The following is a 20,157-nucleotide window of genomic DNA, read 5'->3' as shown; positions in this document are numbered from 1 at the left end:
ATACAAACAGCCTCTGAATATCCATGCTACATATAAAAGTGGTAACTATAGGCACTATACATACTGCTTAAACATTTGACTCAGATGCCCCATGCCAGGATCTCTTAGAAGAGGAAAGGGTAGTAGATAGCATGGATGTACAGAACAGATAGGCCTTATATTTATTTACCTTCATTTTTTGTCATACCTGGGGTTTCTGCATCTGATCTAACTGTAAATGCCGATGGTTCTTAAAACCTATCCTGGAGGACCCCCAGCCAATCGGGCTTTCAAGATATTCCTAATAAATATGCATGAGAGAAATTTGCATGCCTACTACTTACTTTTAGGCAAGTTTATGCATATTCATGAGGGATATCTTGAAAACTCGACTGGCTGGGGGTTCCCCAGGACAGGTTTAAGAACCACTGGATAAGCTATAGGGTGCCTATGAAGTTTATTTTCAAAGCACAGAGACTTATAAAGTTACTATGTAACTTGTAAATCTATATGTGCTTTGAAAATGAGCATCTATATGTATAACCTATACATATAGTTGGTGCTGTCTCAAATGCCCTAATCAACCCCTGTCCTGCCCCAGCAACACATACTTAAGCAGACTATACATATTATGATGTCCAGTGTAGACAAAAATGCACTCAAGACATTTAGCACAGCGCCAAATAACTAAGAGCTTCTCACTGCACCTATGACCTAATAAATAGTTGTATATCTAGGGCTGAACAAGTCAATGCCTTCTCTGCTTAACTAGTCAAGTTTAGCAATACATTTTTTTTTTTTTAGATAGAATCTACTGATAGCTCTGGGTGTTCCTTGAGAACTTGTCAACTGAAAGAAAAGCTCATCATAGACTAATACCTTAAAAGTACAAAGGGCAATAAAATGAAGTGTTTCTCACTGTGTTGAAATCACTGGTAAATATAACATCCATGCTTTGGACATTTCTGCAGATCATACCTACTCCCAGGGGGAATTCTACGCAAAAAGACTTAAAATTCTTGCCCCAAGCTTGATACTCCCCAATTTTTTCCCCTAGGGCTGGCTCAAGGGGTTGAAGTTCCTTGAGCCAACTGTTGCGCCCAAGGAAAAAATCTGAGTGTCATTGTAGACAATACGATGAAGCCTTCTGTCCTATGTGCAGCGGCAGCCAAAAAAGCAAACAAGATGCTAGGAATTATTTTAAAAAGGAATGGTTAACAAGACTAAAAATGTTATAATGCCTCTCTATCACTCCATGGTGCGACCTCACCTGGAGTATTGCGTTCAATTCTGGTCTCCTTATCTCAAGAAAGTTATAGCGGCGCTAGAAAAGGTTCAAAGAAGAGCGACCAAGAAGATAAAGGGGATGGAACTCCTCTCATATGAGGAAAGACTAAAAAGGTTAGGGCTCTTCAGCTTGGAAAAGAGATGGCTGAGGGGATATATGAATGAAGTCTACAAAATCCTGAGTGAAGTAGAATGGGTACAAGTGGATTGATTTTTCACTCTGTCAAAAATTACAAAGACTAGGGAACACTCAATGAAGTTACAGAGAAATACTCTTAAAACCAATAGGAGGAAATATTTTTTCACTGAGAGAATAGTTTAGCAGTGGAACGCGTTGCCAGAGGTTGTAGTAAGAGCAGATAGCGTAGCTGGTTTTAAGAAAGGTTTGGACAATTTCCTGGAGGAAAAGTCCATAGTCTGTTGAGACAGACTTGGGGGAAGCAACTGCTTGCCCTGGATCGGTAGCATGGAATATTGCTACTCTTTGGGTTTTTGCCAGATACTGGTGATCTGGGATTGGCCACTGTGAGGAAGGGCTACTGGGCTAGATGGACCATTCGTCTGACCCAGTAAGGCTATTCTTATATTCTTATGAGAGCAAAAGAATACATGCATCACTGAAGAATGAGCCAGGCTTTTGGTACCCTTGAATCTTGGTGCCCCGAGCCAGTTCCTCATCTGTCTTATGCCTTGCTCTTTTTTTCTCCAGACTCAACTCCCCAGCAATCTTTTTCCAGGTCTACCCTTTCCAAATTAGCAAGAACACCCTCTCCCCCAAATTTAGCCTCCTACTTTCTCTGCCTACTCTTCAGGGTGGACACCTTTAGGCTTTTTTTTTTCTGTCCCCTAGTTTTTTCTACTCAATGCTCCTCAGCTTTCTTTCCCCTCTCTGGTCTTTCTCCCTACTCCAAAGAGACACCCCCAGGTCTCTCTGCCCACCCTCCCAGCAAGATCTCTCCATCTTTCTGCTCTGCTTGAGTTCTCTCTCTTTCCTCCACTTCCTGTTTTCCTTTCTGCACTTCAAGAACATATCCCCAAGTTGGTCTATCCCCTCCCCCAGAATAACTGCCAGCTTGTTCTTTGCTCCCTCCTCTCTCCAAGTATCTCCTCAACTTCCTTCCCTCCCTCAGCACATCTCTCCAACCAACACAATATAGCAGTTTGTTCCATCCCACTGCACTATCACCTCCAATTGATGGAAGAATGGCTGCATATTGGGTTATCTTCTGTGTCTTGAGTCTGATTTGCTGATTTGAACTACTTGACTGCAAGTATCCTATATGATTCAAATTGGTAGTCAGGCCTAGGACAGTTGAGGAGGACACCATAGCCTGACAAAGCTGTTGTAGCCCTCTATCTGGTTGGAGACTGACATGGTGGGTCAGAACAAACTGTTGGGGAGGGAGGTCAAATCAGGAAAGCCACTGGTGCTGCTTGTGCAGAATTCTGTGTGGCAAAATTCTACCCAGAAAGGAAATCTTGTGCAAATTTGGCATTATGTAGTATCCCCCTCAAGTATTCTTTCACATGCATGACAATTTTCAGACATTACATTATAAACAGTCTCATCTCTCGCCCAAACCTTAATTTCTCCATTCCCCCATCCCCCTTTGGAATTCACTTATAATTTTGAACCTACCCCACCCCATCAGTCACTCCTGCTCATCCCTCTTAACTTACAAAAGTATACAGTAACCTCTTTTCTTCATTTGCAAACCTAGGACACATTGTATGCTGAGTGGGTGTTCCCATTGAAGATTGTGAATGGTTTGAGGAGGTTACACCAGGTATTACTATATTTAGTAGGTCTGGAGGCATGGAGAAGGTGTATACATCGGTGTATTGATGAGCAAGGATGAGTGTTTATCTTCAGGAACAACTTCTATTAAAATTAAAAGTATTGTAAACAATCTGAGGGCATTAGGACTGTAGAAGCTGAATGTGGAAGTGAAGGGTAGTGTGCCTGATTTAGAAATCTATCTATTTTAGTCAAATCCTAAAACAAAACCCTCCTCTCCCCCTCCCCCCCTTTACTCTACTTCTCCTGCATCCCTATAACAAATCCAAAGGTGGATTATTCCCTCCTCCTCTTCTCTTAGCTGTCATTTCTGTTATGCATCTTTTTCAGTCTCCTCAAGCTATTGCTTTTGGGTGAGTTTCAGGATTGTAGCAAAACGTCTGCAGCATGTCCTCTCAAGTTAAACAGAAGCAGTTTAGAATGCTGTCCGCATTATTTAGTTTGGCTGCATGAAATGTTGCTGCCACAGACCTCATGCTGAAACTGTTTTTAGTTTCTCTCTGCCGGTTCCTGCTGAATCAGACGCTCCTGCTATTGCCAGCATGGACTGTGGACATATGCTGTATAAAACATTGCATCACTGCCTCTTCCTAATAAGAATTGCCGGTGTCAGGTCAAAAGCGCGCCGGGACAAAGGCGCGCCCAGACAATTGAGTGCAGCGCGCGCCGCCGTGCCGCTCTAAATTACTGTTTTTAGTGCTCCGACGGGGGTGTGTGTGGGGGGAACCCCCCCACTTTACTTAATAGACATCGTGCCGCGTTGTAGGGGGCGTTGTGGGGGGTTGTAACCCTCCACATTTTACTGAAAACTTCACTTTTTCCTTGTTTTTAGGGAAAAAGTTCAGTTTACAGTAAAATGTGGAGGGTTACAACCCCCCATAACGCCGGCGCGATGTCTATTAAGTAAACGGGGGGGGAGGGAGGTTCCCCAACAAAACCCCCCCGTCGGAGCCCATAAAAATTGTAATTTAGAGCGGTGCGGCGGCGCACGCTGCGCTCAATTGTTGGCGCGCACTTTTGTTTCAAGTTTCAAGTTTATTAGATTTTAATATACCGACCATCAAGCAAATATCTGGACGGTTTACATTAGATTTAAAAAATTGACAGTTAAGAGTAGAAGCAAGTGAAAACAAAAAGTATTAAATAATTTAAATAATATATAGTGAACATTAAAAACAATAACAAGACAGACTTGACAGTGAGGAGAGAGGGAGTGGATGGTTAAAGTTACATTGTAAGTAGGAAAAGGAGAAAGAGGGGTTAGGGAAAAAAAAACATGTTGGATGGGGATAAGATATATTGAATGTTTATAAAAGCGCAAAATTAAATAGAAAAGAATTTAAGAGGATAGAAATTAAGTGGAAGAGAATGCATCTCGAAATAAAAAAGTTTTTAAGTTTTTCTTAAATTTGTCAAGGTTTTGTTCGTCACGAAGTGGTTGTGGAAGGGAGTTCCACAATGTCGGGGCAGTTACTGCAAAGTTTATTTTGCGTGTGTAATAAAATTCTTTTATAGACGGAATCAATAAGAGATTTTGATTTGAAGATCTCAGAGTTCGAGTGGAGCACTGAGGGATAAGAAGTTTGTGAAGATATGATGGCAGATGAGAAGATTTTATTTTGAATGACAACAGGATGATTTTGTAGGTGATTCGGTGCGTCACGGGTAACCAGTGAGCATCTTTCAAAGCTGGCGTAACATGATCATATTTACCTAGGTTGTAGATGAGTTTTATTGCTGTGTTTTGTATAAGTTGAAGGCGGCGAATTTCTTTTTGTGGGAGGCCTTTGAGTAAGGAATTACAGTAATCTAGGTGAGAGATTATTAGGGTGTGAATAAGAATTTTTTTGGATTCGGTTTCTAGAATTGAGGTCAGTGAACGAATTATGCGTAGTTTATAGAAACATGTTTTGACTACCGAACTAATATGATCATGAAATGATATATCTTTATCAATGATAACTCCTAAGAGTTTGATTTTTGTCTCCATTTGAATTGGGATAGATTTGATAGAAATTTTATCTGGTAGAAATTCAGGATTTTTGATTGAGACTAGAAGACCTCGAGATTTATCTATGTTAAGAGAAAGTTTATTAGAATGTAGCCAATCGTTTATGGAATCCAGTTTATTGTTTATATCTTTTATGTCAGACGTTTTGGAAATATTGATTGTCTTTCGTGCCGTTGTCTATGAACCGGGTTGGCCACTGTTGGAAATAGATACTGGGCTTGATGGAAGTATCTATTTCCAACAGTGGCCAACCCATGTCCCAAGTACCTAGCTAGATCCCAAAGAGCAAAACAGATTCTATGCTGCTTCCTAGGAATAAGCAGTGGATATCCCCAAGCCATCTCAATAATGGCCTATGGACTTTTATTTTAGGAAACTATCCAAACATTTTTAAAACCCTAAGGTAACTGATTTCACCACATTCTCTGGCATGAATTCCAGAGTTTAATTATTCTGTCGAGATTCTGTGACTCATGAAGCAGGCATTTCTTGCCACAACACCAATCTCTATCGAGTCCAACTGTTTGTTCCTATAATTTGGTGGATATTTATGTCTATTATTGGATTTTCTAATAAAGACTTATTTTACAAAATTTCGGACACTCTGGGTTTTCTTTATTGTGGAAAGTGCCCAGTCCACCCCTTTCTGTTTTGTTTGGTCCCTTCACATGATTTCCTCTCTGATTTTTGCAAATTGTGAGGCGCAGTCACTCCCCATTCATATATTGAAGCAGAGGTAAAATAAAAAAAAACATGGAAAAGTCTGTGTCACACTTTCTCCTTTACAAAATGTGGAGCAACAAAAAAGGAAGGAGGGGTCCAACCTTGTCTGCAGAAAAAACCAACCAGGAACAAACAAAAACCAACTGCAGATGTGTACAAGATGCAGGCAGAATTTATTGTGACAAATATAAATTTATAAAAACCTTTTTACCAAACAAGGGACCCTTGTCACAATAAATTCTGCCTGCATCTTGTACACATCTGCAGTTGGTTTTTGTTTGTTCCTTTACAAAATGTAACATGTGCATTTTTACATGTGCAAGAATTTATTCAAATGAAGAGTTAACTGCTCTGCTCTGGCAGCCTATATAAGTCCAGAACAGTAATGAGTTTACTTTACAAGTAATGAGTAATTAATTTACAAGGCAAATTAATGTAAAGCAGCTTATTAACAATTAGCTTGTAGTAAGACTACAATTCACAAAACTGTTTTTTTCTGCAACAAGAACTACCTGTGGCTCAATGAAGCATAGTTAATGGTGTGCAAAAAAGACTTCAGAGAAAAACAAAAGCTATTTGAAACCGATGTTGACACCTTACAATTTTAGATCGGTAGTACAAGGATTAATTTTGTCAAAATTAGATTATTGCAATTCACACTCTCTCGGTCTGACAAAGACAAAGTGTAAAACGTTGCAGTTATTGATGAACTTGGCCGCTAGGCTGATCACTGGCGTTCCTAAAATGGCACATATTACTCTCTTTCTGAAACAACTACAGTGGTTTCCTCTAAAACAAAGAGTGCAATATAAAGTAATGTCTATAGTACACCAAGTTTTTTACAGATTAGCCTGTTTGTTGAGGTGTTGAGGTCAGAGGGAAGAATGAATTGACAGCAACCAGGGAACCAGAAGTGCATTATGCGGTGACAAAGACTAGAATGTTTTCGATTGCAGGTGTGAAATTGTGGACTGTCCTACCTAGGAACCTGAGACTCTGTACTGACTGAGTAAATTTTAAGAGACTATTAAAAACACAGCTATTTGTTGATGCCTTTATGTAATATATGGGAGGCAGACAAAACAATATTATAGCTGGTATCTATGCAATATGTCAGTAGTAGCTAACGGACAAACAGAGAAAGCCTCGCCTTAGAATACCAACAGTACAAACATAAATAAGACCTAGTTTTTGAACAAATAAAGGCTTATTTCAGGGTTGGAAGTAGATCTCCCTTGCCTTTCTTTTTGTCAAGTAGTAGCTAGGCAGAGAAAGAATAGACAATGTTTGTGTATTATGTGTAGACACGATTTATATGTATGTTCTTTTGGAACCCGCTTAGGTTTAGGCGGTGTATAAAATTTTTTAATTAAATAAATAAATAAAATACGGCAGAGCCAGTAGAAAAATACTATGTGCAAAATTTCCAATGCTACAGAAATATTTTTTTTCTCTTTTTAGCAAAATCAGATTCATTTTATAGCATATTAATTTAGGTTAAGGTGGGTATTATATATCAGCAGTAGAGTATGAAGCACTTTTTCCACTGACATTGTTTGTGGTTTTAAGCAAGTCATGTCACCCTCCACTGCCTCATGTGCAATTTAGTCTGGAAGCCCTCTTGGGCAGAAAAATAACTACAGTACCTGAATTCTCTCACCTTCAGCTTGGATATAGAAAATCAAATTATAAATCCTAAAATCCAAAAGCACAGAAAAGGAAACAGATATGCTATATATTTCAATATCACACTATACAGTTTGTATGAGGGTTTTTCAAAACTTTTCTGCACTGTCATATTTTCACATATAGTCCAGATTTAGCGTCGTCTGACAGCCACGTTTTTGATCACTCAAAGAAGCTTTAAGGGGCAGATTTTCCTGTGATTATGTGGAAAAGTGATGTAATTTGCTTTTGAGATATTTAATAGTGCTTAAAAAAATAAAAGTGCAGAAATGTTTTGAAGATCTCTCGTATAATGAGGGGTAGTGTAGCAACAATGAATAAAACACACACACACAGCTCAAAGTCACTTCTATTGAAAACCCTGCCATACTAGGAATTCTCTACCCGTAGAAGACATTTTGGACCAGATTCTCAAAACGGCACTGTTTACAGTGGCCGCCTAAAAAAAGCTGTGATCATGTGATAACATAATGGCTCCATTTTGGGAATCGGGGCCACGTCAAAGATAGGCACCGGAAATGTAGGCCAGGATTTTAAAGACCTATATTTCTGCCACCTATCTTTGACATGAATCACGACTATGGAGATGTCTAAGGTCAATTCCAGTATTAAATATGCCTTCTGTTGACTGTAGACATCCTTAGGCACCTCCTTAGTTGGAAGAATGATGCTATTGCTGGAGATGCCTCCATTTTTTTATATAATAATAACTTTATTTTTCTATACAGCCACAGTCAGAGAAAATAATTGATTTTAATTGCTGCAGTAAGCCAATTAAGTTAGGTGGTAATGTAGGACCTCCCGTCACCTCTCAGTGCACCATTTGTAGAATCCGGGCCTTTGTGTCTAACTACTCTTGTTGTTTTCTGGCATCATCACCTCAGCTAGCTGACAGGTTCATGTGTTCAGTTAATTCTTTACAGTTCTTAATACAGCGGAGTAGAGGAGGTGGCCTAAAGGTTAGAGCTGCTGCCTCAGCAGACTGAGGTTGTATGTTCAATCCCAGCCTGCTCTCTGTGACTGTGCAAGTCACTTAACACTCCTTTGCTCCAGTTAAATTGAGTGCCTACTGGGACAGATAAAGAAAATATTAGTACCTGATTACTATTCAGTGTATCATAAACCACTCTGGGCAAATCTCTTTGTGAAAAAAGGCAGTTAATGAATCTAAAATAATAAATAAATACAGTACTCCCCCGATATTAGCAGGGTTTCCGTTCCAGGAACCTCCGTGAATGTTGAAAAACCGCGAATACGTTTTTTAGCAGGGGAGGCAGGAGAGGGCAGCTGGAGTGCCGGCAAGTGAAGGAAATCACTCGTGGTATGCTCCGACTGCATCTTCCTGTACTAAAGTCGGGCCTCACCAATCAGGAGCTGCAGATAAAGACCCGAATGGTCCATCCAGTCTGCCCAACCTGATTCAATTTAAATTTTATTTCTTCTTCTTAGCTATTTCTGGGCAAGAATCCAAAGCTCTGCCCGGTACTGTGCTTAGGTTCAAACTACTGAAGCCTCCATCAAAGCTCACTCCAGCCCATCTACACCATCCCAGCCCTCCCCAGCCCATCCTCAACCAAACGGCCATATACAAACACAGACCGTGCAAGTCTGACCAGTACTGGCCTTAGTTCTTCAATATTTATTATTATTTTCTGATTCTAGATCCTGTGTTCATCCCACGCTTTTTTGAACTCTGTCACCATTTTCTTCTCCACTACCTGTCTCAGGAGCGCATTCCAGGCATCCACCACCCTAGTTTCATGTTTAAGATGCAGGGACAAAGTTTGTCCCTCTCCCCATCCCGTGGTTAGCCTAAGGTACCCATCCCCCTATCATTCTTTAACACTAATGTCTAAGATATTGAATAAATGAAACAAAATTGTGTGTATTCTTTCACATAGTACATACCTTACAAATTATGCAGTTGAATTAATGACTCATGTTTTTGTTTCAGATAAGTAGAAGAGTGTGTTTTATGACTCTCCTACACAACCATTAAAATCCCTTTATATGTCTTTCTACTAGTGCACTTTAATTACACAATTACAGGAACAGGAAGGGCACAGGACCCTTTGTAAAAAGCATGTGTGTATGGGGAGAGAGCATCCAATAAAGTCTGGCATAGGCCAGTGTCATGCCCGTGAAGCCACCATATCCCTTTTCCCTTCAAAGCTCCCTTATAAAGTAAGGCCTAGGCAACAGGTTGGGGAGTATCTTTATTCTCTTCTCCCTCTCTCCTCTTTATCTCATGAATTGCTCTTCCCCATCTCGATGTTCTTCCCCCATCTCCATAGGGATGACAACAGCCCTAGCAGTACATATAAACAAAAAATATAAACAGGATGGAGTCATCTAGAGCAGTGGTTCCCAAACCAGTCCTGGGGGACCCCCAGCCAGTCAGGTTTTCAAGATATCCCTAATGAATATGCATGAGAGAGATTTGCATACCTGTCACTTCCATTATATGCAAATCTCTCTCATGCATATTCATTAGGGATATCTTGAAAACCTGACTGGCTGGGGGTCCCCCAGGACAGGTTTGGAACCACTGATCTAGAGGAAGGCTACTAAAATGGTTGGTGGTCTACGTCATAAAGCGTACGTGAACAGACTCAAAGATCTCAATATGTATACTTTGGAGGAAAGGCAGGAGGGGAGATATGAAAGAGACATTTAAATACCTATGTGGCATAAATATGCATGAGGCGAGTCTCTTTCAAATTAAAAGAAAACTTCAGAATGAGAGGGCATAGGATGAAGTTAAGAGGTGATAGGCTCAGGAATAATTTAAGAAAATACTTTTTCATAGGAAGAATGGTAGATGCATGGAATAGTCTCCCAGTAGAGACAAAGAATGTATCTGAATTCAAGAAAACATGGGACAGGCACATGGGATTTCTTAGGGAGAGAAGATAGGGTCTTATATTAATTTTAGATCAAAAAAATGCATTAGGGCTTATTTTGGGGGGATGTCATTTTTTTCATGTACAACAATCATCTCTCCCTTCCTCTCCTTCACAATTTTTCCTCTTTTCTTTCTCCCCTCCATGTACAGCATCTTTCCTCCCCTCACACCCATCCTCTTGCATAGCATCTTTCTATCCCTCCCTCCCTCCTACCCTGTGCAGCAGAACCCCAACGACCCTCCCACCGTGAGATTGACATACCTCTGAGGCATCCAAAAACAGCAGCGGTGGCAGTGCTCTGAATGGTCTACTTTACAACCTTCCTCGCAGGGGCCTTCCCTCTGCTTCATAATTGATGTCATCAGTGACATGGCAGAGGGAAGGCCCTGGCAGGGAAGGCCGTGAAATAGCCCATTCAGAGCACTGCCGCCGCCACTGTTTTGGATGCCTTGGAAGTAAGTCAGTCTCATGGTGAAAGGGTCGGTGGGGTTCTGCTGCACAGGGGGATGGGAGGGATTGATAGAAAGATGCTGCAGAGGAAGAACTGGCTCCGGCGGGGAAGGCCATGAAGCAACCCGTTCAGAGCACTGTTGCCGCTGCTGTTTTAGGAGGCCTCAGAGTGGAGGTATGTCAGGTCTCATCGGGGTGGTTTGCTGAATCGACGAGTCTGATTTTTCAGTATGTATTTATCTTCCCCTCCTACTGCTGATGGTGGGCAGCAGCCCAGAAATAGTGGAAGCATGGATCTTTTTTAAAACTATGGATGGAGTCGGGGAGTGTCAGGGACATTTGGGGGGTGGGGGGGCAGCGAGGTTGATCTTAACTAGGGTTTATTTTTGGGGTAGGGCTTATATTGAGAACATCTTTAAAAAACCATGCTAGGGCTTATTTTCAGGGAAACACAGTAGATGCTGTAAATGGGCAGACTGGAAGGGCCATTTGGCCTTTATCTACCATCATGTTTCTGTGTTTCTAGTAACAGGCAATTAGCGCACGTATTCACTAAGCCAGTGTACATTCATGGGGCCTGCCCCTTCTCAGCTTCATTTGGTAACCAAGCTTTATGAATGCATCAGCTCAATGTATCCTTATGTTGCCTGCTGCTGTAGTTTGGGAGTATTGAGAACTGCAGGGGTTTTTTTTCCTCATTAAAATATGAAGAGTGAGTCCAAGTTGAAAAAGAAGAGCAAAGAAGGACAAACTCTGCACAAAGTCAATCAGCAAAAAACGAGCAGAGATGACCAAGTATCCAAGCTGGCAAAAACTTTAATAGATAGCTTGCGTGAAACACACTGCAAATGAACCCAACACAGGATGTGTTTCGGCAAATGCCTTCTTCAGGGTTCACAATCTCCTTAATTTGTAATACTATGTACAGTCTGTTGTTTAGAACATGCACCAATGGATAAGCAGAGCAGTGTTCTCAAAGTGAAAGTGAATGAGTAAAGGGAGCGGTCCAAGTCTCCTATGCATTGAAGGTTTATGTCCTCTTTGGGAGGGGGGATGGAAAAAGGTATGAAAAGATATTACAAATGAGAAATTATGAAAAATATGTACAATTCTATGATATATCATTGTATAGACCATTTTGATCTGAATTGTTACTTTTTGACTGTTAATGACGTGTTAAGTTTACTTGGTTAATAACGACATTTAAATATAAAATGTGAGGTGTGAGCTGGCTAGATCATGGTAACCTCCTCATTCTATAACAGGCCACCTAAATTTAAGTACCATATGCACACTTAAATTTATAAAACATCGACAGTCATGCATGTTAAGTATACACTTACACATGTAAATGGTTGTACTGTACCTGTTATTCTACAATTACAGGTTAAAATGGACTAGCATGTAATATTAAGAGAGATGTTCACATAAGAGAGGCATGCATGTGTTACTGGGGGAGGGGGGAAACAGATGTTTGCAGAATACTTTAAGTTATGTGCATAAACGCCACATTTGGGAGCATATACTTACACCAGTCATAGTCCTGGTGTAAACAATGTGTCAACATTTAGAAGTGCTAATGCCACTTTATATTGGCATTCTATAAGAACACATATGTGTGTCAGTGCTCTTATAGAATAGCGTAACTCTCCAGCAAATATTACATTAGTGATTTCTATTCCGCCATTACCTTGCGGTTCAAGGCGGATATGGTACCTAAATGTTGGTGCTGTCTTATAGAATTGCCTAACAACTGTGAAAATGCCAATCCAATTCCTGGATCAGGTCTTCTGTGGCTCCAGACAGGCTGAAGATAAAGATACTGTAGAGACAGTACTCACAGCCTTTAGGGCGGGGGTGTCAAAGTCCCTCCTCGAGGGCCGCAATCCAGTCAGGTTTTCAGGATTTCCCCAATGAATATGCACAAGATCTATTTGCATGCACTGCTTTCATTATATGCTAATAGATCGCATGCATATTCATTGGGGAAATCCTGAAAACCCGACTGGACTGCGACCCTCGAGGAGGGATTTTGACACCCCTGCTTTATGGGAAGAAAGTGCCAGTCACTGTACAACAAGTGACATTAAGGGTGTAGTTATCAATGTGGATACCATTAAGATGTAATATTTTACCACTAACTTATGTCATTTTAGCACAGGTTTCATTTTATGCAATGAGACTTAGCTATTAGTAACTGGGGTTAACAGTAAAATAATCTGTCTAATGGTAGTCCACACTGATAACATCCCTTCTCAGTGGCCAGATTTAAGGTCCATGATTGCAGGAGTCTGGAAAGGGACTTGATGTAAGGACTGTCACTGCAAGATCTGGGCCCGCCGTGAAGAGATATAAAAACAAGGAAAAAAATCTTTGAGTAGTTTTAAACCAACGCTTCAGTACCAACTAAATTGGAAACTGAAAAGAAGCAGGAGAAAATCTACAGAGCTCCAAAAAGCAAAACAAAAACAGTTAGCGGGTGGGGAGACAGACCTAGCCTAGTCGCCTTTAAAAGCTATGGAAGAGTGAGGGACCCTAGCCACCTGTGTTCTGGTGCCACTGAACTACCTTAGCCAGTATTACTATGAACTGTTTCTAGTTTTCACTGTAAGCTATGCCACAGAGGTAGGAAGTTAAAAAGTTTACATGTATTTAATGAAGGCCACGCAAGTTCTGTTTCAGATCAGCAAACAATGCAGATTTAACGTCAAATTAGTCAGTGAAACTCATTTAAACACACCTTATGAATTGATGCACATAAAGTTAAAAAATTTTACACACAGAAATTGACAACTGAAAAGTTGGGGAAATAATGTTTTTATTCCTGTGCTCATCCTTAGTTATTTCCAATGTTTTCTCACATTGCTCTGTTCTATCTGTAAACAGCTGACTGAAGCTTGGAAAACCAGATCCAACCACAGGCAGCACCTACTGATATACTTGTCATGTGCCAGATTCTGGTAGCCTGAGCTTGTGTCTGGAAATCCTGACTGCAAAAGGCAATAATTATCTCTCCCCTTGCTCTTTACAGAATTTATTTAATGCTCCATAAAATGTGGTCTTAAAACATTTTTATTGCCTGTAACCATCTCTGGCCTCTCTTTTTTTTACCTGCACAAACATATTTTAGACTTACTCAAACACAACATGGTCCCTACATTCTGAAAACGAACATTCCCTCTACCCTCTGACTTTCTACTCTTTGGGTTTTGGCCAGGTGCTGGTGACCTGGATTGGCCACCATGAGAATGGACTACTGGGCTTGATGGACCATTGGTCTGACCCAGTAAGGCTATGCTTCTGTTCTTAAATATTTTTAAGAAACAAGAAGCCAGGAAGTTCAGTTCATAAGACGGCGTGACCTCAGAGCTGAATGATCCCATTCTTACTTGTAGCTAACATGTTACCCTGTACAAGAGTCCTGCCTACACTCCTTTCCAGTCTTAAAAACAATACAGGAAACTACAGTGACAAAAACTGTTATGCAAATGTCCTCAAAATGGCCAACAACAAATCAAGGTATCAAATCAAGGGCGAATCAAAAATTAAAGGTAATTGTTAAATTATACGGAACAGAGTTAGCAAAATGCAACAGATGTACTCATACATTGCCTGTTGGATAGTTCGTCCATACACAGTTCAGTCATTTGACAGCCACAAGGTCAAAACATGGATGCTCCATTACAAGATTGCACCTCAAAGAACATGCAATAGTGCACTTTCTTTGGGCAGAGGGAGTGAAACCTGTGGAAATTCACTGTCGGATATTGACTCAGTATGGACATAGCACCATAAATCAATGAAAGGTTTACAAGTGGGTAAAAAGGTTTAAAGCAGAACAGATGTAACTGACAAAGATCATTCTGGTCAGCCATCAACATCACGCACACATTGACAGAGCGGATGCCTTCGTTAGAGAAGACCATCAGATAACGATGGTCTTCTCTAATGAGACATCAATTGGCTGCAAATTTGGATATCAGCTATGGATCTACAGGTACCATAATGCATGATGACTTGGGATACAGGAAAGTCTGTCCAAGATGGGTTCCCAAACAGCTTACTGATCTGCACAAGCAACAGTGTGTGGAGGTTGCAACCCAGTTCCTGAGACGGTATGCAGAAAATCCAAGTATTCTGGAGAGACTTGTCACGGGCGACGAGAAATGGGTGCATCACTGGGACCCAGCGAGCAAAAGACAAAGCATGATGAAGTAAAGGAAGCTGTGCTCACTTGGCTTTGGGAGCAGCCGAAAAACTTCTCTGCAGAAATGCAGAAGCTAGTTGGACGATGCAACAAATGCGTCATCTTGTATGGGGACCATGTGGAAAAGTGATGTGTTCAATTGCTCACAGTTACTTCTATTAAAGCCGTAAAATGTATTTTGCCTTTATATTTTGATTTACCCTTGTATTTAATTAAAAAGTGCAAGTCTTCTTTGAGTGGAACATGTGCTGAGAAGTGTAGGACCATCACCAGTTCCGCCCAGTAAGGAATTAAAAAAGTTATTTTGTATGGCTTTAACTAACTATGCATTCTGATAAGTTTGTTAAAATTCTGTTTTTGGGTTCAAAAAACATTGATATAACACTTAACTTTCTTTTATCTCAGGTGAGTCGCCAGAAAGGTGGTACAGCATTAAATGTACAGAAGAGAATAGAAAATACACAGATTAAATTACACAGTCAGTCTTGAATCATTCTCTACACTAATTAGCAGAGAACAGAAGGAGTGATAGTCTTACTCTAGCCAAGCAAAAAGCAGCTTCATTAGGACTCTCTTTTACAAGCTTTCTTCTAGTGTGCAGATTTAAGTTGGTTTTTCACATACACATTTTCAGAGTGGAAAAAATGGTTCAGCTGGTCTGTGCCATCCAAAAACACTACGCTCCCATCACCCTCTGTAAAAGCTTTTCCTTCACATGCACTCCCACTGCCTCCCTCCTCCTACCACACACAAATAAAAGTTTAAAGGTTTAAAACTGCTGCTGCAGAGGAGTCACACAGGAGCGATTGTCTCCTTGGAGCCTTAAAAAATGGCCGTCAGCCTGTGCCAGCTTGCCACTGTCTGACATCTCCAAATCAGCAACTGAAACACTGCAGTACTGTACTGGGACCTCATACTTAGTAACACAAGAGATCATCTAATGTGGCCAAGCTCCAGGGAATGCATAGTTCAAGCAAAAAATACAAAGCCAGAAGTAATCCATGACAGTGCTTAGAAAACAAAATTCTGAAGAGCTCTCCCTGCAGATATAAAAGAACAGTTTGCAGCTACACAGAAAAAGAGAGGAAACTAGTCAACTGTGTTAGAGAAGAGCTATAACTCTGTGGACAGAAAATCAGAATATGTCCCCTTAGAAGCTGGAAGTCTGCTTATTTCAGAGCAATTTCAAAAGACATTTACGCAGATAAATATTTGCCTATGTAAACTGGCTACCTGAAAATTGCCCATTTTTCTATGTACAAAAGGGCACATTTGCTTCTGCCTGTGTTCATTGGAGACGTTCCCAGGGTGGGGTTTGCTACAATGTACAGAGTTTTGCATTTTCAAGACTATGCACATTGTTTGGAAAGGAGAAAGTATCTGGAGAAAGGCAGGTACAAATCTTTGCAGGTTCTTCCGTTACCCAAGTGCTTCTCAAAGGGAAGCAAAGTGTAGACTTTCCAAGAACCCATGCTATTTTGCTAGTGCGAAAGGGAGAATTTTCAATGTGCCAGCGAACTGCCATCTGCTCTCAATTCCTATTAGGGCTGACATTTAGTTCACTACTAATTTGATTAATTTTTTACAATTTTAACTATGATTACATTTTTTAACTGACCCAAATTCTTAACTCCCCTGTTGCCCAGCTTTGCTTTCTCTCCCCTTGCCTAACCTACGGTTTGGCATCACTGCTCCCACCTCCTCTCATTTACCTTAACGGGCCTCGTCTCTTCATAGGGTCGCCAGCAGAGTTAGCAATTCCCACATGCTGTCTGCAGCTGATCAGATGTCTTCCCTCTCTTGTGTCGTGCCCTCCTCCTCCCCAACGTCCTTTTCGCCATCATTTGCTATGATTAAGCACGTTTAATCGTGCAATTAAAATCTTTAATCATTGGCCACCCCTAGTTTCTATACATCTTAGCAGTGGTATGAATGTAGCAGTGAGTGGCTGGTATACCTGAATAGATGAGCTGCAGAATTAAGGAAAACCAAAAACGACAACAAAAAGACAGGAAACTGAAGTCACTGTCTCTTTGATGAGTAGAGTAGCGCACCAAGGTGAAAGCTTCTTGCAAGGTTACCGAAATTTCCAGCTTTGTAGCAGGGGTGGGGGGGGAGCTTTCTTGATTGGTACCTCTGCTTCTTTCCTGTCACCATATTTCAAGTGAAAACTGCCACTCTCTTAAAAGGCTGGAGTCTGTTTTTGTTCTGCTGTGTGCTCTGGCTTAGTGCTCTCCCACAATGAGAAACAAAGTCTGTCTAGGTCAGACTGGTGTGAAATCTAGTGTGCTGTCCCTGCTGAAACAACATCCTATCCTATAGCAGGTAGAGAGAAGCCCTTGGCTTCCAGATGCCTCCCACAATTTGTGCCAAATGCAGAGCTAAGATCAGCTCATTCAAGTGTATTTGTAGACAATTCCATTACATAGCACCATAAATTTTCAGTGGCTCAGATTAGTTTGGTTCTCGTGCACAACATTTTGTTTTGGTTCTCTGCCTATATCTTTCAGACCTGTGTGTACAGAAAAGCTGCTATAGCACAGTTTGTTACATCTGCTCAATGGTAGCTAACCATTGGGTCATCTTCCTATTTTCCTTGTATAGCATTTCTTCAAAAACCAATATACCCTAGCTCACTGCTTCTTAAATCTAAACTCCTCTCCAGGATGACTGTTTTATCACAGAGTGCAAAGTAAAGCACCATCTCCCCACCCCCACCCCCCAAAAAATAAAAATGCTCCAGCCCATAAATCAAGGCACAAATATAATTCAACAGGTTGCACATAAAAGGAAATTTGGAAGTTTTCAGCATCCAGAGATACCACTGCATACCTGTCACAAAGTAGTTTTGTCTCTCCAGTAACCCAAGTGCACGACTCAGAAAACTGAATCTCTCTGGAATCAAAATTTGAGTTTACTAAAACAAGTATTGGATCCCTCAGGGATACTGGTGGGTCATCTCCACTACTCTCAGGACTAGCCCTATTCACAGATATTTTTTTTTTTGAGGACTAAGAAAAAACAGTCTATAGTTTTTCTATAACCTGAAGGCAATACTGAAAACCTCCCACAAAAAAAAAAAATTAAGGCAAACTGTCTGTGGTAAGTGTTAAGAAATATACATTCTTCATATCAGATATTATTCCTTCTCAAGAAAAAAAAATAAATATGACAAAAATAATCTTCGAGCGAGTATAAATGATTCCAAACAATAGAATGAGATAGAGGTTAGAACCCAAATCAGAAAAATAAGATCAGTGCATTCAAGCTGTATCGCCAAGCTCTTGACTTTTGTACCCTAGAAATTTCTAAGTCTTTGCAGAAGTATTTGAGGAGAAGGAACGGAAAAACAACCTGCCCATATCCATTCTGTGTGCTGATTGCATCTTATCTAAGCCACCCCTTGCTCTTTAATGCTCCAGGGTGCTAGAAATACTTCCCATGTAGATACTCTGATCTGCAACATGTCTCAGTGTGTACTACGCACAAAGCAAGGACAAAGACACTATTCTCTAAGCCTTCTGGTTCTTCAGGGTGGTGAGTTCACAATTTTTTCTTGGCCAGTCGCTCCTTGATGCGCTGCCGCAAGTACACCGCTGTAACGGCGCTGCACAGAATAAGACAAAAAAAGGAGCCACAGGCTATGTAGGTTGAGTCTGGACTGTGCCTTGCCAAGAAATACTCCTTTCTATTCTTGAAGTCCAAGAGCACGGCCTCTAACTGGGAGAGTGTGCACATGGCTAAGAATACATGAAAAATCTGATGCCCATGCCCGACAATGTCACAGGCACCAGGGAAATATTTCTCAGGGACTGGGCAAGAGAAAAAATAAGCCCCAATGACAAAGAAAAGAATTTGAAGCACATGATATACCACAGCCTTTTCTGTGCAGTTAGCCACATGGCAACTGATTACCCGATGGATAATTGGGCTAATGTCCAAGATGTACGCCAGGCCAGCTGGGACTATTTGGCAGACCTTCCGCATGACAGGATAGGGGCGTTGGTACCGGTATTTGGCATAACAGCAGCCAGTACAAGACAACCAGCCAAAAAATGCAGCCCCAGGAAGGAAGAGGTGGCAAACTTGGTCATACCAGGCTTGTTCAGAGCTGTAGTAGAAATGGGCCAGAGAACTCCCATATTGGTAGACACTGACACCAACATAGTCCATAAAATAGAATGTATAGTGCGCTAGCTCTGATCTAGACTGCAGCAGGTGAGCTAGAATGCTGAAGGTAAGGTACGTAAGAGAGGAGAAGACAAATATGAAGAGTGGCAAAGAAGTAAATTCCAGGGAAAATCCTTCTGTTTCCAAAAAAGCTTTGAATCTCAGGAGCACAGCTAAGGCTGCTACAAGGTGGGTCCAGACATTGATGGCCTCATTGTGTTTCTGAAAGAGGCTGAGGAAATAGTAACGCCACTCCTGGTCAGTTGGACGATACCCTGTATGAATGTAAGGCTCCCGGAAAAGCTGTGGGACGTCAGTTTCTTTGACAGTGCAGGGCATCTTGGGAAGGCCATCTTCTAAGAGCTTGGGGAAACGCCGCAGCTGCTGCCCACTGATAGAGAGAGTACTGATACGTTCCAGGATTGCTGTAGTCATGCTGTCAGAGAAAACCAAAGCACCCAATCAGGAAATATGAGATGTTGGCCTGCAGAAAAAAGAAGAAAACAAGAATGAGAATAACTATGAGTGGATCAACAAGCCCACACAATTATACTGCAAGTTTAGACTGACTGCATATCTCTAAAATTAAAGTGGCATTAGAACACAGCTATTTGTCCCCACAACCTTTTCAATGTGGCTATGGGATCAACACAATTTGAAGGACGCCAATGATCATGCGACAGTGTGTGTTGTGCAAGCTGCATCTCACATAGTATAAAAGCACACACAGTACATAGCCCACATTATACATAGCACACATTATACAGAGATCCAGGCACACGGCAGCGGGAGGATTTTTTTTAGTGAGCATGCTTCCTAGCATGCTGATCAACTTATGAGAATCACTTTGCTTTGTGTTAATAGACATTTCAGAGTTTCGGTGGACTAGATCCAATGTTGCTAAGGGTGATGTCTATTCAAAGTCAACAGCATATGGATG

General features: G+C 41.0%; 1 protein-coding gene across 3 annotated transcripts in view; it reads right to left on the bottom strand.

The window, feature by feature from the left end:
* Positions 1-17,810: 17,810 nt before the first annotated feature.
* PAQR8 (progestin and adipoQ receptor family member 8) overlaps positions 17,811-20,157 on the bottom strand; it is a 53,951-nt gene continuing 51,604 nt past the window's right edge. For all 3 annotated transcript variants that reach the window (XM_033936393.1, XM_033936391.1, XM_033936392.1), the window contains one exon: positions 17,811-19,701. In XM_033936393.1, the coding sequence (XP_033792284.1) occupies positions 18,591-19,652 (1,062 nt within the window). In that variant the 5' untranslated portion in view covers positions 19,653-19,701 and the 3' untranslated portion in view covers positions 17,811-18,590. The remainder of the gene's footprint in view (positions 19,702-20,157) is intronic.

The sequence above is a fragment of the Geotrypetes seraphini genome, chromosome 3, assembly GCF_902459505.1.
Source record: "Geotrypetes seraphini chromosome 3, aGeoSer1.1, whole genome shotgun sequence".
NCBI classification, from domain to species: Eukaryota; Metazoa; Chordata; class Amphibia; order Gymnophiona; family Dermophiidae; genus Geotrypetes; species Geotrypetes seraphini.
The sequence above is the reverse complement of the archived record's forward strand: the minus strand, read 5'-3'. Positions and strand labels throughout refer to the sequence as shown.